At 54.2% G+C, this 18,546-nt stretch overlaps 1 protein-coding gene across 1 annotated transcript in view; it reads left to right on the top strand.

The window, feature by feature from the left end:
* Positions 1-18,546, top strand: part of LOC105181693 (uncharacterized) — a 66,071-nt gene that overhangs the window by 37,840 nt on the left and 9,685 nt on the right. The window contains exons 7-16 of the mRNA XM_025306602.1: positions 6,426-6,545; positions 8,786-8,955; positions 9,286-9,479; positions 9,761-9,793; positions 10,627-10,754; positions 11,156-11,345; positions 11,493-11,693; positions 12,213-14,351; positions 14,765-14,868; positions 14,973-15,178. Coding sequence (XP_025162387.1) covers positions 6,426-6,545; positions 8,786-8,955; positions 9,286-9,479; positions 9,761-9,793; positions 10,627-10,754; positions 11,156-11,345; positions 11,493-11,693; positions 12,213-14,351; positions 14,765-14,868; positions 14,973-15,178 — 3,485 coding nt within the window. The remainder of the gene's footprint in view (positions 1-6,425; positions 6,546-8,785; positions 8,956-9,285; positions 9,480-9,760; positions 9,794-10,626; positions 10,755-11,155; positions 11,346-11,492; positions 11,694-12,212; positions 14,352-14,764; positions 14,869-14,972; positions 15,179-18,546) is intronic.

Below are 18,546 nucleotides of genomic sequence, written 5' to 3' on the forward strand. Positions count from 1 at the left end.
CCGAACGTCACGTGCCTTGGAGAAACGAGCACCGTGTTCTTGAGTGAGCAAAGCACGTAGCGATCGAAGCGAGAGCAAGACTGATATTTAGCATCGATGGGAGGAAACGTACGAGGGAGGACAGAGAGCGATTTCTGTTCGGTGGGTGCCGGCACGACGACGATTTTCGAGTCGACAGGACGTACGCTCGCATTCGGCTTGATTCCGAAATTGCGTTTACCTCAGGGGAGGGGGGGGGGGGGGAGAGTTCATCCGCGCGTTATCAAATATTTGTTGATTGTCGCAACAATATTCTCTTTTCGCCGTACGATCGATTATTCGCTGCTCCTCTGTCTCTCTGTGTTTGCAATTTCGAATCATTTTCGTTGGCTCTGTCACACGCACTGATGGATATTACGTAACAGTAAGCTGCATCACTCCTCAACATACGTACTCAACATAACTCGGTCGCAACTCGTTCGCTGAAGAAAGTTTACGTAACTGTTCGATTGCTTGATTGAGGAGGAGACGAGTCTCGGATACGCGGTATTTCGGCAGAAATATTGTCGCCGTTTAAAAAGCACGCTCGCCGTGACCCTCCATCCCGTGGTAGATTATTATTACCAGTGTTTGCGCGACATCTTCTCTCTCTCTTTCCCCCTCTCTCCCGTCGAGTTTTGATCCTGACGATCAATCGGACGTGAGCTTTACGTTTCGATGAAATAAATGCCTGCAAACAGCGCCCCTCCTCCCATCACCCCGCCACTTTCACCTCTGTCACTCTTTCTCTCTCTCTCTCTCTCTCTCTCTCTCTCTCTCTGTCTCTCTCTCTCTCTCTCTCTCTCTCTCTCTCTCTGTCGGCGGGCGCTGTGTTTTTGCGTGTCACTTTCGTTTTAATTGATCGATATTAATTTGAATTGACCGAAGACAAAGGAGACCTCCTCTCTTCAGGTACATTTTCTTTTTTTTTTCTTGTGAGCACACACTTACTCCTCCGGAGCACCATCGCACGTGCACGCAGTGGCGCGGCGATAGCACAATACGGGGGGATTCCGGATGAATGAAAAAAGAAAAGAAGGGAAATAACGGGAAAAGAAGTAAACAAGAAAGGAAAAGAGAGAGATCGGAGATTCTCTGTTGCTGTTCGATTTCTGTGTTGTTCTTTCAAGTATCGATACATGAAAGAGAGGGTACCTGCAGATACATCAAGCTATGGCTGCGACACTGTAATTATCGACTGTCTGTAGACACTTGCCCCCCAGCCCCTCTTGTACACTATTTCTCTTTCTCTTTCTCTTTCTCTCTCTCTCTCTCTCTCTCTCTCTCTCTCTCTCTCTCTCTCTCTTCTCTCTGTCTAGCATTACGTAATTATAATACACACACACACACACACACACACACACACACACACACACACACATATATATATACACATACATGCGTATCTTGTAAATTAGTCATACACGAGAATTGTGCTATGTCATTAGCGACATTAACGTCAGAATCACAAACGTACCACGATGGGGGAGCAATGCCGTTCTTAGTGGTTAGTACAACGTCCATCGTTAAGTACGAAATCCGACGGGTGTGACGGGGGAATCCTTAGTTCAATCTTATTCAAGCATGAGCAAGCATCGTGAAGTATGTATCTATTCTTTTCTTCTCTCCGCGACTCCGTTCTTCCGCACAATGAAGACATTACGTACACAGAGTACATTTCGAGAGGAGAGACATTTCGAAAGGGCGTCGAGAGATAAGTTGGCCGTTTATTCAGTTCCTCTCGAAAAGTTTCCCTCGCGTCGCGTCGCGTCGCGTCGCGTCGGGAACGGGACGGTTGTTGCCGCGGGCGCCGCGAATTTTCGCGATCGTCGTTATCGCGAATTCCCTTTGCGAACGCGAACGCGAAGAATTGTCATCGCAATCGGCCCGAAATCTCGGGCGAAATTTATCGAGGAGAAAGCGAGATTGCGGGACGTACGTGATCAACGGGCGTACACATTGCTCGAATTTGCGCGCGTTCGAAACATGGGGACGAATTCCTCCCCCCTCCTTCGCGAATGTTCGAGCGAGACGCACCGATCTCGCGGAAGGGAAAAAAGCGCCGTGGGAGGATGCGAAGCCTAGTTGTAAAGGAGAGTCCTTTCGAGCGTAATTAACATATAAATTAAAAGCGACGCCAGCTTCCCAAGAAAGCAAAGTATATTAATTAGATGTGTTACGGGCAACGTATAGCAATTGTGCATTAGACTCCGCGCATAAGTATTTAATAAGTTGAAACAATTTTGTAAAGCAAATGCGTCTGGACATCTGTTTTACATAATGCACTTTCAGCCAACTTGTACTTTCGACTGAAATGCCGCGGTATCCTCGCATTTCACAACGGCTTGATTAATCTTATGAATAATTCATGATTTCTCATTCTGCGAGAGCGTTAATAGAGTTGGCAAATTCTCGCGTCCGTTACTCAGGCAAACGGAGCCGTTATTTATTTACCGCAAAAAGTACGCGGGGGCTCGTGGGGGGGAAGGAGGAGGCGGGGAGGGGGAAGGAAGTAATTGTTTGGGAATTGCAAGCGTAAGTGGCTTTCACGCGGGCGCGAGGAAAGACCTCCGTCGCACATTGTGAGCTGACGCTTCACCGCGCTCCTCTCTTCACCGCGAGAGAGCGTACGGGATTAGAAAATGGCAGTAGCCTTTACCTTCTAATCTCACGGCGATCGACGTCCGGAATACGGTATCGCGCTCACGTACGCCACGACTTTCCCGCCTGCGGCGAAGCCGTGGGACATTCAAAACGGACTAATTACACGCTCCCGCCCGGAGGCATGAGCACGAGGCCGCAAACGAACGGGCAAACCGGATATACGGGGTTAGAGATAAAGGCGACAGCGGGTGATGAGTAGAACGAGAGAGAGAGAGAGAGAGAGAGAGAGGAGACGACCTTCGGGGGCTTTAACTCCCTCCCCCCAGTAAATCCTCACCTGTATCGCTCGCTGGTATATAAGGCCGTCGTCCGCGCCCGCCCCTCCGCCCCCCGAGTAGAATGCTTCACGGCTTCGCTTTTGGCACTCTCGTATAGCGGGCGATACGCCCGCTTGAAGATAAAGCGATAATGGTATTGGACTTTTTAACCGGCCGGATATATCGCAGCCGATCGATGGCGCCGTTGAAAGGCGCGCGAGATTAACCGTGCGTATTAATCGAGCGTTACATGTTACGCGCGCGATAGACGAACGCATACACACACACACACACACATACACTCGGTCGCAGGTACAATTGTCTCGAGGGGATTCACGAGCAGAAATTTACTTCCTCATCGTATTAATTCTCCCGCGAAGGCGCGCGCGAGCGAGCGACAAGAAGAATGATAAATCGCGTCGAGAAGATTCGAGAGTGTTCCTCACGCGAGTCGGTTTTATATATATATTGAGACTCGGAGAGTCTCTCTCTCTCTCTCTCTCTCTCTCTCTCTCTCTCTCTCTCATCGTTTACATCCAGGCGACGTCGGATGCCCATTCGAAGCCAGCCGAGACAATTCTTTCGCGTCGAGAAAAGAATCAATAGAATCTGCTTGAGAAACGCGGTAACGTGGTATAATTCCTTGGCGCGGCGCGTACACGAAGAAGGTGGGAACCGTCGGCGGCTTTCGGGTGCTCTATTGTGCGAAATTTATTTCGTTTCTTCGCCGAAATCTCGCCGAGAAAATACGGCTCCTCGTTCCGGAAGGTCGCACCCGCGAGTACGTATATACCCATCTGCACACGCACAAACACACACACACACACACACACACACACACACACACACACACACACACACACACACACACACACACACACACACACACACGTACACGCACACACATAGATATAGACGGCGCGTACGGGCGCGGAATCAAAGTGGAGCGAAAGGGAATTCCGCGAGTTCCCTCGCGGCTGCTTTCGACGAGAGATAACCGCCGCGCGTATCGAATGCTTAACACAGATAACACGGATAACATCGTCGAAATCCGCGATGAAAGGAAGTACGAGAGACTCGCAGGGGGCTACGGGGGCTACAGATATTCCCCTCCCCCTCCCTCGGCCGCATCCTCCTCTCTTTCCTCCCCTATCGAGCTACAACTCGCGCGAGCTCGTCGCCAATTATATTCAGCCGCGTTATCGGCACCGGCATTCCTAATTTAGCCGCGAGAAAGGTGAGTGACGTCCGATAGCGGGACGTAGGAAATAGCGGCCGGTAGCGGTATAGAGGAAGCATTTTGGGATAAGAGCGCGGAACGCGAGCGGGGACCGCGCGTCGCGATGCGCGTCACCGTCGTCGCTCAAAGTTTGTCAATATGTGGACGGCCAGCTGTTACGGTGGCGCCATTACCGTGGCCGCCCGCAGTTACATCGCATTTATTCCGCCGGGAAATTCGCTGGACACAGGGTAGGTGAGGGCGAGGGTGAGGAGGGGGGCGAGAGCGTATGTACGGGTATGGATACGTGGATCGTAGGCGAGGGATGCCGAGAGACACTTTTTCCCGCATCGTGGCGCTCGGGGTGCAGCTGACTGCGCTTTTTCTGGATATTTACCGAAGAACGACGACGTAGCGAAAGGGGAACGGGAGAGAGAGAGAGAGAGAGAGGGAGAGAGGGAGAGAGAGAGAGAGAGAAAAGAGTCGCCGCCGGCTGCTGCTGCACCGATGGGCCGCCGGGGAGGGCGACGAGGGGGAGGGCCGGCAGCAGGTCGAGGCAGAGCCGAAACTCGCGTCGTCGTCGGCGGCGGCCAGCGCGGTCCTCAAAAGGCGAGCGCGCTCGCTCCTCGCGCTACATGGCTTGACCCTTTTTCTAATTGCATCCGGAGGGGAGAAGCGCGCGAGAAACGGTGCCGGGGAAACAAAGGGAACAACAGCTTCTGTCTCCGCAACCGGCACGGCTGCGACCGCGACGATCCGCGACAGGCAAGATTCAGCAGAAATTGCACGGCCCAGCACCACCACCACGAGACACAGCGCGAGCGCGAAGCGCACGGAAAATGCCAAGCACGCGTGTCAAGGACACGCGTACGCCGTGAACGTGATCGTCGCAGGAGGATAATCGCGGCGACGGACTGCATACGGCAGACGAAGAAAGAGGAGAAGAAAATCAAAACTCGCGGCGGAAAAGTCAAACGCGAGGGGAAGAAGAAGAAGAAGAAGAAGAAGAAGAAGAAGATGCGCAGGAAATCCGCGTCTCGCGCGGAGGAGAAGAGCGACGAGCGCTGCTCTCTCGCTCGGGGACGCAACGCAGGGGAGGAGCGGTGACGCCCTTTCATCAACCTCGCGTACGTCTATCTCGCCGACTCTAACTAGCCGATCGAAGTTCCAGTTAAGCGACAGACTCGAGCTCCTCAGAGACATGGCGAGGACTCGAGAGAGCGAGGCCGGATATTGATGCACTCAGCGAGCGCGTGGAGCGAGCGCCGAGAGGCGGTCTCGTCGTTTTCTTCTTCTCCGCGCCGGGAAGTATCCTCCTCCCGCGACACCCTCTCGTCATTGTCGTCGTCGGAATATCGGGACGGGGCTAGGAGGGTGGGCTGGGGGAGGGCGAGGTGGAAGAACTCGCGAGATGGTACCCGTAATAAATCGGCCGGCAATCTAGCTGCCTGCCGGCGGCGGCGGAGTCATGACTCGGCAAAGTTTGCCGAACGGTCCTCGGGAGTTTGTTGGTTCAATATGTAATTACGAGCGGGCGAGAGCGGCGAGAGAGGCGGTCAACGACGCGCCGAGAGTTGATATCATTTGTGCAGGGTAATCCGGCGAGATCGAATGCACTCTCTCTCTCCCTCTCTCTCTCTCTCTCTCTCTCTCTCTCTCTCTCTCTCTCTCTTCCCCCCTCTTCTCTCTCTTTCTCTCCCGCTCTTCTCTCTCTCTCCCGCTCTCTCTCTTCCTCTCGTCACCGCGGACCACTTGAATTGTGCGCGATTTTCGAGCAATGTGTACGCACGAAATGCGAAACGGTAAAACCGTGGCCGCGCCCGCGCCCGCGCTCGCGATTGTCAAGCCGCGGTGAGACACAAACAGTACGATCACATTATACAAAACCGGACGACATAATCGTACAAATGTGTGAGTCCTCGTAGTTGTTCTTTGTCGCGAGCTCGTTATAGATATTAGTGGTTATTAATGTAGATACATGTACAATCTCACACAAAATCATACACATCACACACACACACACACACACACACACACACACACACACACACACACACGAACGATATAGTGGAGTCTTCTTGTGTTTATCTGTTCCATTCTGTTCCTTTCTCTTTTTCGTTTTCGTTTCCTTCTTCTTCTTTTTCGTCACGAGAGAGTCACACACACACGTATCTAAGTAAAACTTAGGATGACAGATCGACTGAAGACGTCAGATTGTCGAGACTCGCGATTAACTGTTTCCCTATCGATATCTATCTTTTCGAAAGACCCCGAGAACACGGAGACTGCCGATCTGCAGAGGAAGCTGGAAATGCTGAACAACATGATGGACCAGGAGGCGCGGGCCGAACAGGCACGAAGACAGATATTGTTCAATATAGGCCACTGTAAGTACCGCCAAAGTTACACTTTAGATGGCTGATATTTTATTTAAAAACGCTCTCTCGCGACCCCGAGAGAGAAACATCGTTCCCTTCGCCCCCAGCCCCACTCTAACCACCACCGTCCCCAAACGACGATCGATTATCTATCTTTCATCCGGCTCACTCGCTCGCTCGTTCATTGATTTTCCTTCACCGTCCGAGGATTTCGACGCGCGATGAATCCGCGAATCGGCCGTCTCTCTCGCGACGTGAGTGAGAAGAAAGCGGGAAATCACGAGGACCCTCGGTATATCGATCGTTCTCTTTGCACGACGACTCTCTCACAGAGTTAAAATAAATTGCATATATAACACATAACCGTTTCGATTTCAGTCTTATTCGTGAGGACTCTTCTGTGTGTGTATGTGTGTGTGTATTTACGCGCGTGTGTCCGTATGTGTGTGTGTGTGTGTGTGTGTGTGTGTGTGTGTACGTGTGCGAAACTGTATGTGCGCGTACGCAACGACGGATTTTCTACGTATCGTGCCTGACCTGCGACGTGTTCCAACTACTTGCTCGAGTCGCCGTCGCGCGCAACGAGTTCGCGCTTAACCCCCTTCTATTCTCACGCATTATTATTAGTGTTGTTGTTGTTGGTGTTATTATTATTATTATTATTATTATTGTTGTTGTTGTTGTTGTTATTATTATTATTATTATTATTATTATTATTATTATTTCATTTCGCGGAGTCACGTCCCTCCATACGCGCACCCCCGATATGGGACAATATTTACATCGCGAGCGTTAATTCGCTGCAGCCTGTACTACGTCACACGGCACTTTCATCGTCACACACGGATCATCTGACATACTTGCAGTATTTTTAGAAACCGTGGCTTTCTAGGTCGTTCGCTCGAACGCTACTTCCGAGTAAGTCATAAAACTTTTACACTCCTGTTTTTTCATGCGAGAAATCAATTTGTGTGTGGGTTCCGTGTGCCAGCAGCCCCTATCTCTACGATCGGCGGCTACGCGCGCACACGCCGTTGTTGTCTTACCCACGGAGAGTATGTAGCGAAATATTACCCTGGAGAGAAACGGCCATACGAGACCGCCCATTTCGTATGTGTTATCGGCTATCGACGTGTCGTCGGTAACTTACCACCGTTGTTACACACCCCCTTCTTTCTTAGCAACCCTTAGCAGCCCGCAACAGCTACGAGAAGGCAGCATGAGAGCAGAATAGTTTGTCTCTGTACTCTAATGAGTCGTGTTTAGCCAATTTCTGTTCCTCCTTTTTCTCCCTTTCTCTTCTCTCCCCCTCTGTCATACACAACAATATGCACACACACACTCTCTCTCTCTCTCTCTCTCTCTCTCTCTCTCTCTCTCTCTCTCTCTCTCTCTCTCTCTCTTCTCCCCTCTTTCCGTCTCTTCATCCCTCGCATTCTTCGCAAACGTCGGCAGACATACGTACCTTCCGTACGGTGATTTGCATTCCCTCCGGTGCAGGAAAATTGAAAGGAAAAAAGAGAAGGATGAAAAAGAGGAACAGAGAGCAGACACGAGAGCCGTAGGAGGAGATCATGATGAGATGCCTACACGACGATCAATTTGTCGCATGGCTGTTATAACTATGCCTATCTTGCTTCCTGCTATATTGCACCACTTCAGCCCCCGGATTTTACCGGTATCGACCAGTATTCCGTCTTCCGTCGGCAGGAAGTTGCGAAACCGCCGCGAAACGGCGAGCTTGTGAGATCGACTTGGCATTTTGTTCCGAGGAACAGCCGGACGCGTCGCGACGCACTCCGGCACTCCGGACAAGCACGTGAGCGTGAATTTCAGCGGGTGCTCGGTAAATCGTTAAGGCCGATCCGCGGCTCCCTCGGCGGCCTCTGAGAAACGCGTCTTAGGAAACGGAAGCCGAGCAAAGCGATCATCGCGAGCGGCGGATGCGGCTCGCATCCGCGTGACCGGCTGTCGCCGTTCATTCCGCCTCCGTCAGTTTTTCCGCGCGAATCTCGTATCGCGTCGTAGCGCGTCGTACTGCGACGTCAATCATAGTCTTTAGCGAACTAGCGGCTGAGCACAAGTTGTCGTCGAGCGACGTGGCCGAGAGCAAGACGCGCGCGGCGGGCTGCGGCGACGTCTCGCGCCGGCAAACGCGGGAACTTTTGTCTCGAGTGCGAGCGACATGAGGCGTCCGTTAGTGTTCTCCGCTTGCGATATATACGTATATATTACGTTCCATCTTTCAGCGGGATACTCGGAGGACTCCGACTACACGTCGGACTTGAATTTTCCAATAGGCGGACAGGGCGCGAACAGCTCGGCCTCGCAGTTTCGCACGGCGGCCAACCAGCTGGCTACGCCTCAGAGGTCCCTCGAGACGTCGAGAGAAAACAGTTACGAGAGGGACGATCATCAGGTATCGATTGAGCGCGGAATCGTCAGGTTTGCGCTCGGGACACTCGGGTCGGCTGTAGATGACGTGCGTTATCGAGCCGTACCTCGAGCGACTCGTCTGGGACTCTCTCTCTCTCTCTCTCTCTCTCTCTCTCTCTCTCTCTCTCTCTCTCTCTCCGCTTGGGAGAGCCTCAGTCGAGTCATTTGATCGCGGTAACGCGACGTGAGGGAGCAAACTCCGTCGCGCGACCGCGAACAATCAATGCCAAGAGAGACCGACCCGAGTGCTCGATCCGCCCGCACGCCGCTGATGCATGCGATGACTAATTGAAAGTGGATCGCACCTCGTTAGATCCCAGTGACCGTCGGTGGAAGACTAGCGCCCGGTAACTACGGGAGTTACAGCGGCTCGGGCCACAGTCCGAGGTACGACGAGCCGTATCCCGAGGAAGGTCTACCGCAGAGGTACTTGCAGTCCCAGCATCCCACAGAGTCTTCCGAGCCACTCTTCTACAACAGCAGACCGAAGCACTACAAGGAATACAGGTACTACAGGCACCGCATAGTCTGGATGTAATAATCACGAGGAAAAGCGTCGACCGATGTTTTACGTGCGATCGGACCCACGCGAACGGACGTCCGAGCACACCCTGCTCGGCTCCGTACGCGTGCTCGCGTTGCGTTGCTCGTGAACGCAACAGAGAGAGATGTACTTTCACGCGCGATACGTAACATTACGCGAGAGCGCGCGTAATCTTTGTTTAATCGCTAAGTTCGTCGTGAGTACGACGGAAGAAAACCGTTGATTATTTTCTTGCCTGATCCAGGCGACGGAAGCACACGTGGGATTACGAGGACAGGTACGGTAGGAGCGCGCCTATCTGCGGGTTTCGTGAGGATCTTCCACAGAGTGACTCTTATCGCAGCGCACACCCACCCACTCACGCATAGCGCGACTTATCAACCGCCATCCATCCATTCATCCATCATGTTTCGTTCCTTGCCGGCGTATAATCACGACATCGGCAGCGCGCATCGCCTCGCGCATTACCGCATTACCGCTGGGCTTCGGCTTTTCATTGCCATTGCACTCAATTAATCGTATGCAATTGCTCGACTCATCGATTGCGCGCGAACTGATCACGTCGAGCCGCTCGTTCGTTACAATGTAGGCTACTATCGCAAGCGCACTCACTTTCGCATTCTCACTGTGAATGCACGTGAAAATAAGATTCGTGCCTCTGATAAATGACTGTACTACACACACACATACACACGCACACGCACACGCGCACACACACGCGCACACACACACACACACACACACACACACACACACACATACACGGCTCACCTTAGTCTAGACGTGCCTCCGCCCACTGCAATTCAAGGGGAACGTAACCCTCGAGTCTCCCTCGTAGAGTTTTCAAGGGACGAAACGGCGAATCGCTGACATTTCTCGCGAACGACTCGCGCGTCACACGTCGAATCAGTAACCTAGTAACGATCGAAAGGACGCTGATTGATCGATTCACAGGCATTTGCATGATGCAGTTGTAGTAGACGCAACTGTTCATTCGACGAGGTCGATCGAAAGCCCCCTCTTGTCGTTATCACGAGTCATCTCATCCTCGGCTCAATCGCGCCCGCCTGGTGTGATCAAAGTCGTTTGATAACGATCTCGTGCTTTCAGCCAAGACGGCTGGTACAACGAGAGCTACGACTATCACGACGTCACGAAGGTCGATGACACGAGAATCTACAGCGAGACCGAGTACTGCACAAACAGCTCGAGCACGAGGAGAGCACGGGGCGGAAAAGGTACTAAAATCCCGACTCGTAAATGCATCGCGGATTATTAAAGAAAATTCTCGCCGCTTCTCCCCCTTCCCCCTCCCCCCTCCCCTCGCCGTTATTTCGCGCCTTTATCTTCACCTGCTTCTCCCCCGAGTTGCTCTCCCCATCGTTCTTTCGTTCCTGTTTCTCTCCCTCTCTCTCCCTCTCTCTTCCTCTCTCTCTCTCTCTCTCTCTCTCTCTCTCTCTCTCTCTGTCTTTGTGTTGAATTAACGTAACGTCAAATATCGCGTCGCGGAGGTGCTTCCGGCCCTTTGGCCGTTAGCTCGGTCCTCAGTTTTTATCGAGCGGCCGCCGCGAGATGTGCCCCGGCGAATGGAAATAAATGTGTGACGTCTCTTTCTCTCTCTGCCTGTGTTTTTCCCAAGCTGTACCGTACAGAAGACCGTCTCTGGAGAGACAGATGACCCTATATGACGATCACTCGTATTACGCTGACGGGTACAGCAACGACGGCAGAGTCGGCAAAATGAGCGCCACGTATCCAGAATGCGAGACGGATATTAGGTATAACGAGTACTACGACACCATAACGGGATACGTCTATCAGGACGAGAGGTAAGCCGGCTCGCTCGCGCGACGAGTGTCGCGAAGGGGGTGGGGGGGAAACGCACAAAAAAGAAGCGTGATGTTTGAGAGGCCAGTCGAGGCCGACGAGCAAGCTCAAGTTTTCCCATCTCTCTCTCTCTCCGCTTCTCTCTTCAGGTACGGCCAGGACGACGAGGACAGGCAGTGGGACAGCGGAGGGAAATGGTGCTCGGGAACGACGAGTACTTACTATGAAAATAAACGTAACAGAAAGACGCTTCCGCAACGGCCGGCCTCGAGCATCGGAATTCACCGGCCGGACTACAGGCCCGCCGTTACCCGACAGCGTAGCTACGAGTCGGAAGAGCTCGACTACAAGTATGTCTCGCTCGAGGGCTTGCGCTTTAGAGACCGTTCGTACCGCGAGGCTCCTCTGTCTCGTTGTTTCCGTTCCTCGAGTGCTCGAGGAATCGAGACTGCCGTCGCGAATTTTACAATTAGGACGCTCGCAAGTCGAACACGATGCGCCTACGCTTATCACTGATGAGAGAACACGCGCAATCAGGCTTCAATGAAATCTTAACATTTATTGGATCAAAACGCGTTAGCGATTCATTCGTCGTCGTTCGCGTCGCGTCTGGCTACAGTATGATATATGATACGACACGTTTATGCTGTGGATAGAACATGTCAATCTGTGTCAAAGGACACGTGAGATGAGAGCAATCAACAGTCACGAAACGTATCATGTACGCGTAACCAGGCACGACGGGCGAGACCGGTTACCAGAGACCACCGATGATTTTTAACCTGGTAAACGTTAAGGCTTCATCGAACCTTGGCTCAAAGGCCTCGCAGGGACGAAGAATAATCGTGTATTCGTTACTCTCCCGCAAGCAGCCACAGCGCTCGTCGGCGAAAGCTCCTGCAGCCGCAGCAACGTCCAATGTCCCGGCAGGAGGGCACCGGTAAGAAACTACCTCCGACTCCGACCAAGCCGAGCAACGTGGTGATCGGTCGTAAGCTCGCGTCTCTGCCTGCGACGCCGAGCAGACAACTGCCAAAGACCACCAGGACGCCCTCCGAGGAGAGCTACTACAAGTCCGACTACAACGAGGACTACAATTACGCTTACCGTAGTCAGGACAATCTGCCGCAGGACATGTACACGGAGAGCATCTACGGGCAACAGGGCAGCGCCGGCTGCGGCGTCGAGCAGCAGCCGGTGCAGCAGCAGCAGCAGCAGCAGCAGCAACAACACGTCGCCAACAAGGCTCACTACCCCGAGATTAGTCAGGTTAATCAGTACGTGACTGATTACGCGGCTACCACACAGGTCGACGACCAGTACGGTCATTCGTACCCGGAGCAGCAGCACGCGCAGCAAAATAGCTACGGGCAGCAGACGTACGCGCAGCAGAACTCGTACAAGGACGAGTACCAGCAGCAGCCGTACGCGCAGCAGAACACCCAGGTGTATCAAGAACCGTATCAGGACACGACATATCCGACCGTCGCCAGCCAGGCGAACGACCAGTACACGGGGAGTCAGCCGAAGAGCCAGTACGACAAGCCGGACGGCATGATAATCGAGGACAACTATCACGAGATGGGCTTCAACCAGAACAACGTGCAGTACCAGCAGGATTACAAACAGGATGTTTACCAAGAGCAGTATGACGATTACAGCGCCGTGACCGTGTCGTCGTCGAGCGTCTACGAGCAGAACAACATCACCAACACCTACAATCAGTACCAATCGGAGCAGTACGACTCGCAGTACAATATTAATACGTCGACCGATTATCATCAGAAGACTTATCAAGAGACGTACAATCAAGTGCCTGTTACGTCGCAGGAGAATTATCAGGAATCCTATACAAAGCAACCGGAAGACTTCGTAGATTATCAAACTCCGTACAGTAAGCAGTCGGACGTACCTACGACGTACAAGAATAATTATCAGGAATCTTACGAGGACTATCAAGAGTTGTACGACGAGTATCCAGACTCTTACCAAGGATCCTTCGAGGAGCAGCAGCGCTACAAGGATAGCTCGGCGACGACGACGACGACGACGACGGCTACGGTAGCCGCGGACAGGAGGCAAAGCGAAGTGCCTGAGCTCTCTGTGACCACGCCTAAAGGTCAGACGAGAACCAACGGTTATCCGTCGAACAAGTCGGAATATTTCTATCAGTCGCAAGAGAACGAGGACACGCCGCCGTTGGTGACCTCGCGGAGGAAGAGACTCGGCAAGCGCGAGGCTAGTCCGCTTCTCCAGCAGAACACCGACTCCCTGGAGTCGCGGGATGACGATCTGAAGGACTCGTTCGAGACCGCCGTCAGCTCGATCGGCAGCAGCCAACTGAAGAAAGGCTACGCCGAGTATTCGACGGCCAGCGGGAGTCCCGCGCCCGTCGCTTCGGCGGACTCGCCGCAGAGCATCTCGCAGATCCCGCAGACCACGATGGTCAATCACGTGACGATGGCCAACCACGTGTCCAGCAGCATGACCGTGACCGCGATAGTGCACGCCAACACCGCGAATGGTAAGCGACTGGCCAGGGCTGACTCCTATCAGGAGGATGTGATCGAAGACGACGAGGAGTACATCCCGGAGATCATCCCCAAGGAGCGCAAGGACTCGCAAATGTCGCATCACAGCCAGCTCAGCCAGCACTCGTCGACGCACTCGCAGAAACCGAAGCTCCTCAGAGGCGACTCCTACGGGTCGGACAACTTCCCTGAGGAGTACAGTCGCAGAGATTCGTACGCACAACTGAGCAGGAAAGACTCCTTCTCGAGCACGCAGGACGGCTTCAAGCCGCCCTTGATCAGGACCGATTCGTATCAGCAGAGAGAATTACGGGCGGGCAGTTACGGGCAGAACTTCACCGCGCCGCAGCCCATCTCGCGAGCGGAGAGCTACCAGCGCGGTCACTTCAAGGATCAGGAGTCGATAGATCAGAGCGACATCGTTCTGAGCAACGCAGTCAACGGGGACTATCAGATGCGGGACGAGACTCTCGAGAGGTAGGAGATCTTGGGGAAGCGCGAGACTGAGCCCGGTCTTTATAGCCCGACAGCATTCAAGGACGATTGAAGCTGTTTCAAACATGAGATTAGACTATCAATATGGTCCCTAGTCACCTTCCTCCAGGACTTGTGCCTGTTCTTTACTTGTATCCAGTCGTTATTTGAAACTTGTTTCACTTAAAAGTCTCGTACAGGACACTCATATTTGAGTCGTGAGGTCGATTCGCCTGAAAAATTCAGACCTGACCCTAAACTCTGATCTGCGTATCTTGCACACGATCCTCACGAGACTTGAAAGCTGCTAGAAAGCAAATTCCAAATAACGGCTGCAAACAAAGGCACATATTTCGGCGGGAGAAACATCCATCGATCATTCAGTTAACAAGTTCCTTCTCCTGTTTCCGCCGAAGGTACGAACGGGGCGAGGAAGCTTTGCTTCGTAACTCTCGGGAGGACTCACTGGTCGAGCCGTACAAGGCAACACCGCCGTTGTCGCACATCGACAGTCCACGTGGTAAGCTCAGCCCACTGATCGCTAACCTGTAGATCGACACGATCTTCCTCTTTCTTCTTCCTCTTTGCCCCATCGCCGGCGACTAATCCATCGATTTGTCGCAGGGAGCATAACGAAGCAGGCGTCCTTGGAAGAGAGCGTTCAGATGGACACTCCGCCGCGAAGCCCGCCCGAGCCGACGCCCGACGAGGAGCTGTTGAAGATGGTCGGGGCGGCGCCGGTGCCGACGCAGTTGAAGGAACGTCCGGGGATGACGGCGAGGCAACGCTGGCATTGGGCGTTCAACCAGATCATCCTCATCGGCATGAACGTACGTAGAACTCCGAACTCCTCCTGGAACTCACGCGATCAACCATAGCTCGCTGCTCTCCATTCCCCTCGCCTGTACGACAACCCACGAAGGTTAACTTCGCGCGCTATCGACGAAACGAACGGACGAACGCGGCAACGCCAGGGCGGGTTCGATCGATCGTCCCGGCGCGGGCACTTTCCGTTTCGACGGTCGACGACCGCGACGGCGACCTTTGGAAAAATGCGCCGATGCCGGCGACGCCCGCATTCTCGTCGCGCAATCTGTCCTTCGCGAGAGAGCTTCTGTGCCTCGGCCTTGTCGATGTTCACCTTCGCGCGACGTTATCAGCAACACCCGCGCGGCGACTCGCCGCGCTCATTCGCGCGTGAACTGCCGCGCGCGCGGCCGGAAGGTCGACATTGTCGACTTGGTCGGTGCGTTGATCCCCGAGTGGAATATATCCGTTGCCACGAGGCGACATTAGACCGCGTCGTATTAGCATAAGCTCCAGTTTTGCCACTTGGCTTGTACTTAACATGTACGTGCTCGCGAGCGCGCGAGCGCCATGGTGATTGATAGGGCGGCGCGTTATCGCCGCCCGCGGCGGCACGCGGCCTCTCGTCATTCGTCGTCGCTCGGAAAAATACCTGTCGCGCGATCAAACGGAATGAACGATTAACGATCATCGAAGCGCACGTGCGCGCTCTCGATATCGACCCTGATAAATGAGCGCGCAAATGTCACGCGGCGCGGCAACTGGCGCGCAGATAAGACGTATCTCCTCCGCGCCGTCGAGGGATGCGAGCGGAATAAACGTGCGTTGAATAATCGCTCGCTGACGTGCCGCGCGCACGTAGTGACGTTTTTTTTTTCGCCGGACGCTCTCCGCGGTTCCTCGGCAACGAGTACTCCGCTAATCCCACGGTCACGACATGCGCGCATTACCGCGCATACACGGCTCCCCGAGTGTTCTCTCTCCCTCCTGAGACCCCTTCGCTTAAAGAGCCCCTGCCCCCTTGGCGATGGTAAAAAGTTACGGCAGCGTTACGCTGTTCCTGCGGCCGGCGCGCGGCGCGGCGGTCTCCGGAGCGCCGGATCGCCCGACGCGAGGCTATCGTGCCGCTAATCGACGATCGTCAAGCCTTATTGCCGTGTGCGCTAGTACACGCGCTATTGATTTAGGTGCGTGGGCAGCGAGTGTTCGACGACGTATAAAGTATCGCCGGAATTATCGACGCCTCGTTATCCGACCTCGTAGCGGCGCCGCCGCCGCCTTAAAAGTGCGCGGCGTACTCGTCGTCGCGGTATCGGATTAACTCCTGGCTTACACGAAACTTCCATTAACGCAGTCTTGTCGGCCCACCAACGGGGAAACAGCAGCGGGATACGCACCTGGCGCTATTCCTGGGAGCCGCCGCCGCCGCCGCCGTTACCGCCGTCGTTACCGCCGCCGCCGAGCCGGCAGTCTCCATACACACAAAAACACACACACACATACATACATACAAACGTCCCGAGAAACTTTGGCCTCGCGGCGGAAAATGTAAATTCCTGTATAACCCGGGATGAGAGAAGGGGGGAGGGGGAGCAGCTGCGCGAAGCGGAGTTGTTTGTTCTCCGCCTCCGCGGACTGTGAAAACCGTAGCGGGAAGGTCGCCGCGGCGCCGTAATTGCCATAACCGACAACATTTCTAATGGCTGTTGATTTTCAAAAAAGAAAGAAAAGAGAACCGGGGAGAGAAAGGCGGCCGCGTTTGCGCTCGCCTTTTATCAACACATCGACAGCTCCTGTCGAAAAGTGAAGGATGATGCAGCCGGATGGGGAAGAAATTCGCAACCCCGCGGCATTGTTCGAGCGAGGCGTTTGACGACCGCGGGAAATGTCCCTCGCGCGTCGGCGAGGCGGACGAAACGTCCGGAATTCGCGCGCCGGTTCCTCGGGCCGGCTCCATCATCGCCGTCGGCACGCGCCGGAAGCAGCGTCCTCCGGCGGAACAATCGGCATCGATGTGTTGAACCCGCCGCCGCGAGCTATGCGTCCCTCTCAACCTGTCCGCGAGCTCTTTCATGAGAGTGACGCACACACACACACACACAAAGCAACGAGCTCGCGCTAGGTCGTCGCGAATTCGTCTCACTATCTGTCGCATCATCTCGGCAACGTTATGTGCGCGCGCGCGCTCGCGCCTGGAACGTCTCACGGTAAAAGCCCGAGGGGAGACTGCATCACCCTGTCAGTCTCCCTCCCCTCTCCCCCGCCCTTTCACCCTCGCTCTCCGCTCTCGCTTGATAGATTTCGTGAACCATCCCGGGAAGGGTACCCCGCGGGATAATTCCCGGATGTTTCTCATTTTCTTCTTCCTTTTTCCCCCTCCCCTCGCCCTCCCTCCCCCCTCCCTTTCACCCCCTGCCCCTCTTTATTTCGTCCGTAACGGTAAGAAAAATGATCGGATCGCATTAGACCGGGCTGATTCGGCCGGCGGTGAAATTCCTCTGTTGCCGCGCGGACTGAGCTCTCGCTAAAGCGATTTACAAGAGCAGGAGCTCTCTCGCCGCGGCTCCGCGCCGTATTTTTCCTCTCCCTGCTCCTCTGTTCTTACTGATAAAATGGCTTTTACGTGTAGACACGTTCTTATACTCGATCTCGCGGTGACTGCCGACGTCGGCGCCGACGCCGTCGAATATTACCACGCATGCCGGCGTGAATTCTCCCGGGCCGTCGCCGCCGCAGCCGCCGCCGCCCCCCCTTTCTTTCCCCCCCTTGCTTTCTTCATTATTCACGTCCAAAGACGTGCGTTTCCGCGAGCGCTCTATGCACAGCCGATCGTGCCGCATTTGATGCATCGCATCACGAGCGCGTCTCGGCGAGAGCCTCGCCGTCGTCGTCCCGTTGCCTGCGCGCGATCAATCGGCCAAGTCGAAGTTGTAATTCGCCGCGTATGTGAAACGCGAGCGCACTTATGCACACATACACACGCGTACCAAACAACGCAAAGTCCGCGTACCGCCCCCGCCCGCATCGCCGCGACACGATCTCGGGCTTGAATTTCCCTCCTCCAGCGGTAGACCGCTAGACCGACAACGTCGGTGCATCGATTGAATTTTACTCATGCACGAAGAGACGTGCATAATTAACGTAACATCAGCCGCATTAATATTTCGCACGTGCAATCAAGCCGAGACCCTCTCTCTCTCTCTCTCTCTCTCTTTCTCTGCATTTTCTCGGCATTTTAACAACGACAACAACAAGCCCACTCGTGAGCCGCACACACAATGACTCCGCCGCGGCGCGTTCAATCGCGCGGGAGCGCTTTGAAACTCGTCGTCGGCTCCTTTTCTCGCCCGCGCGCGCCCGTTCGGACGCGCGTTTTCTCGCGCGATAGGAC

Source organism: Harpegnathos saltator, unplaced genomic scaffold, assembly GCF_003227715.2.
Source record: "Harpegnathos saltator strain DR-91 unplaced genomic scaffold, Hsal_v8.6 scaffold79, whole genome shotgun sequence".
Lineage (NCBI taxonomy): Eukaryota > Metazoa > Arthropoda > Insecta > Hymenoptera > Formicidae > Harpegnathos > Harpegnathos saltator.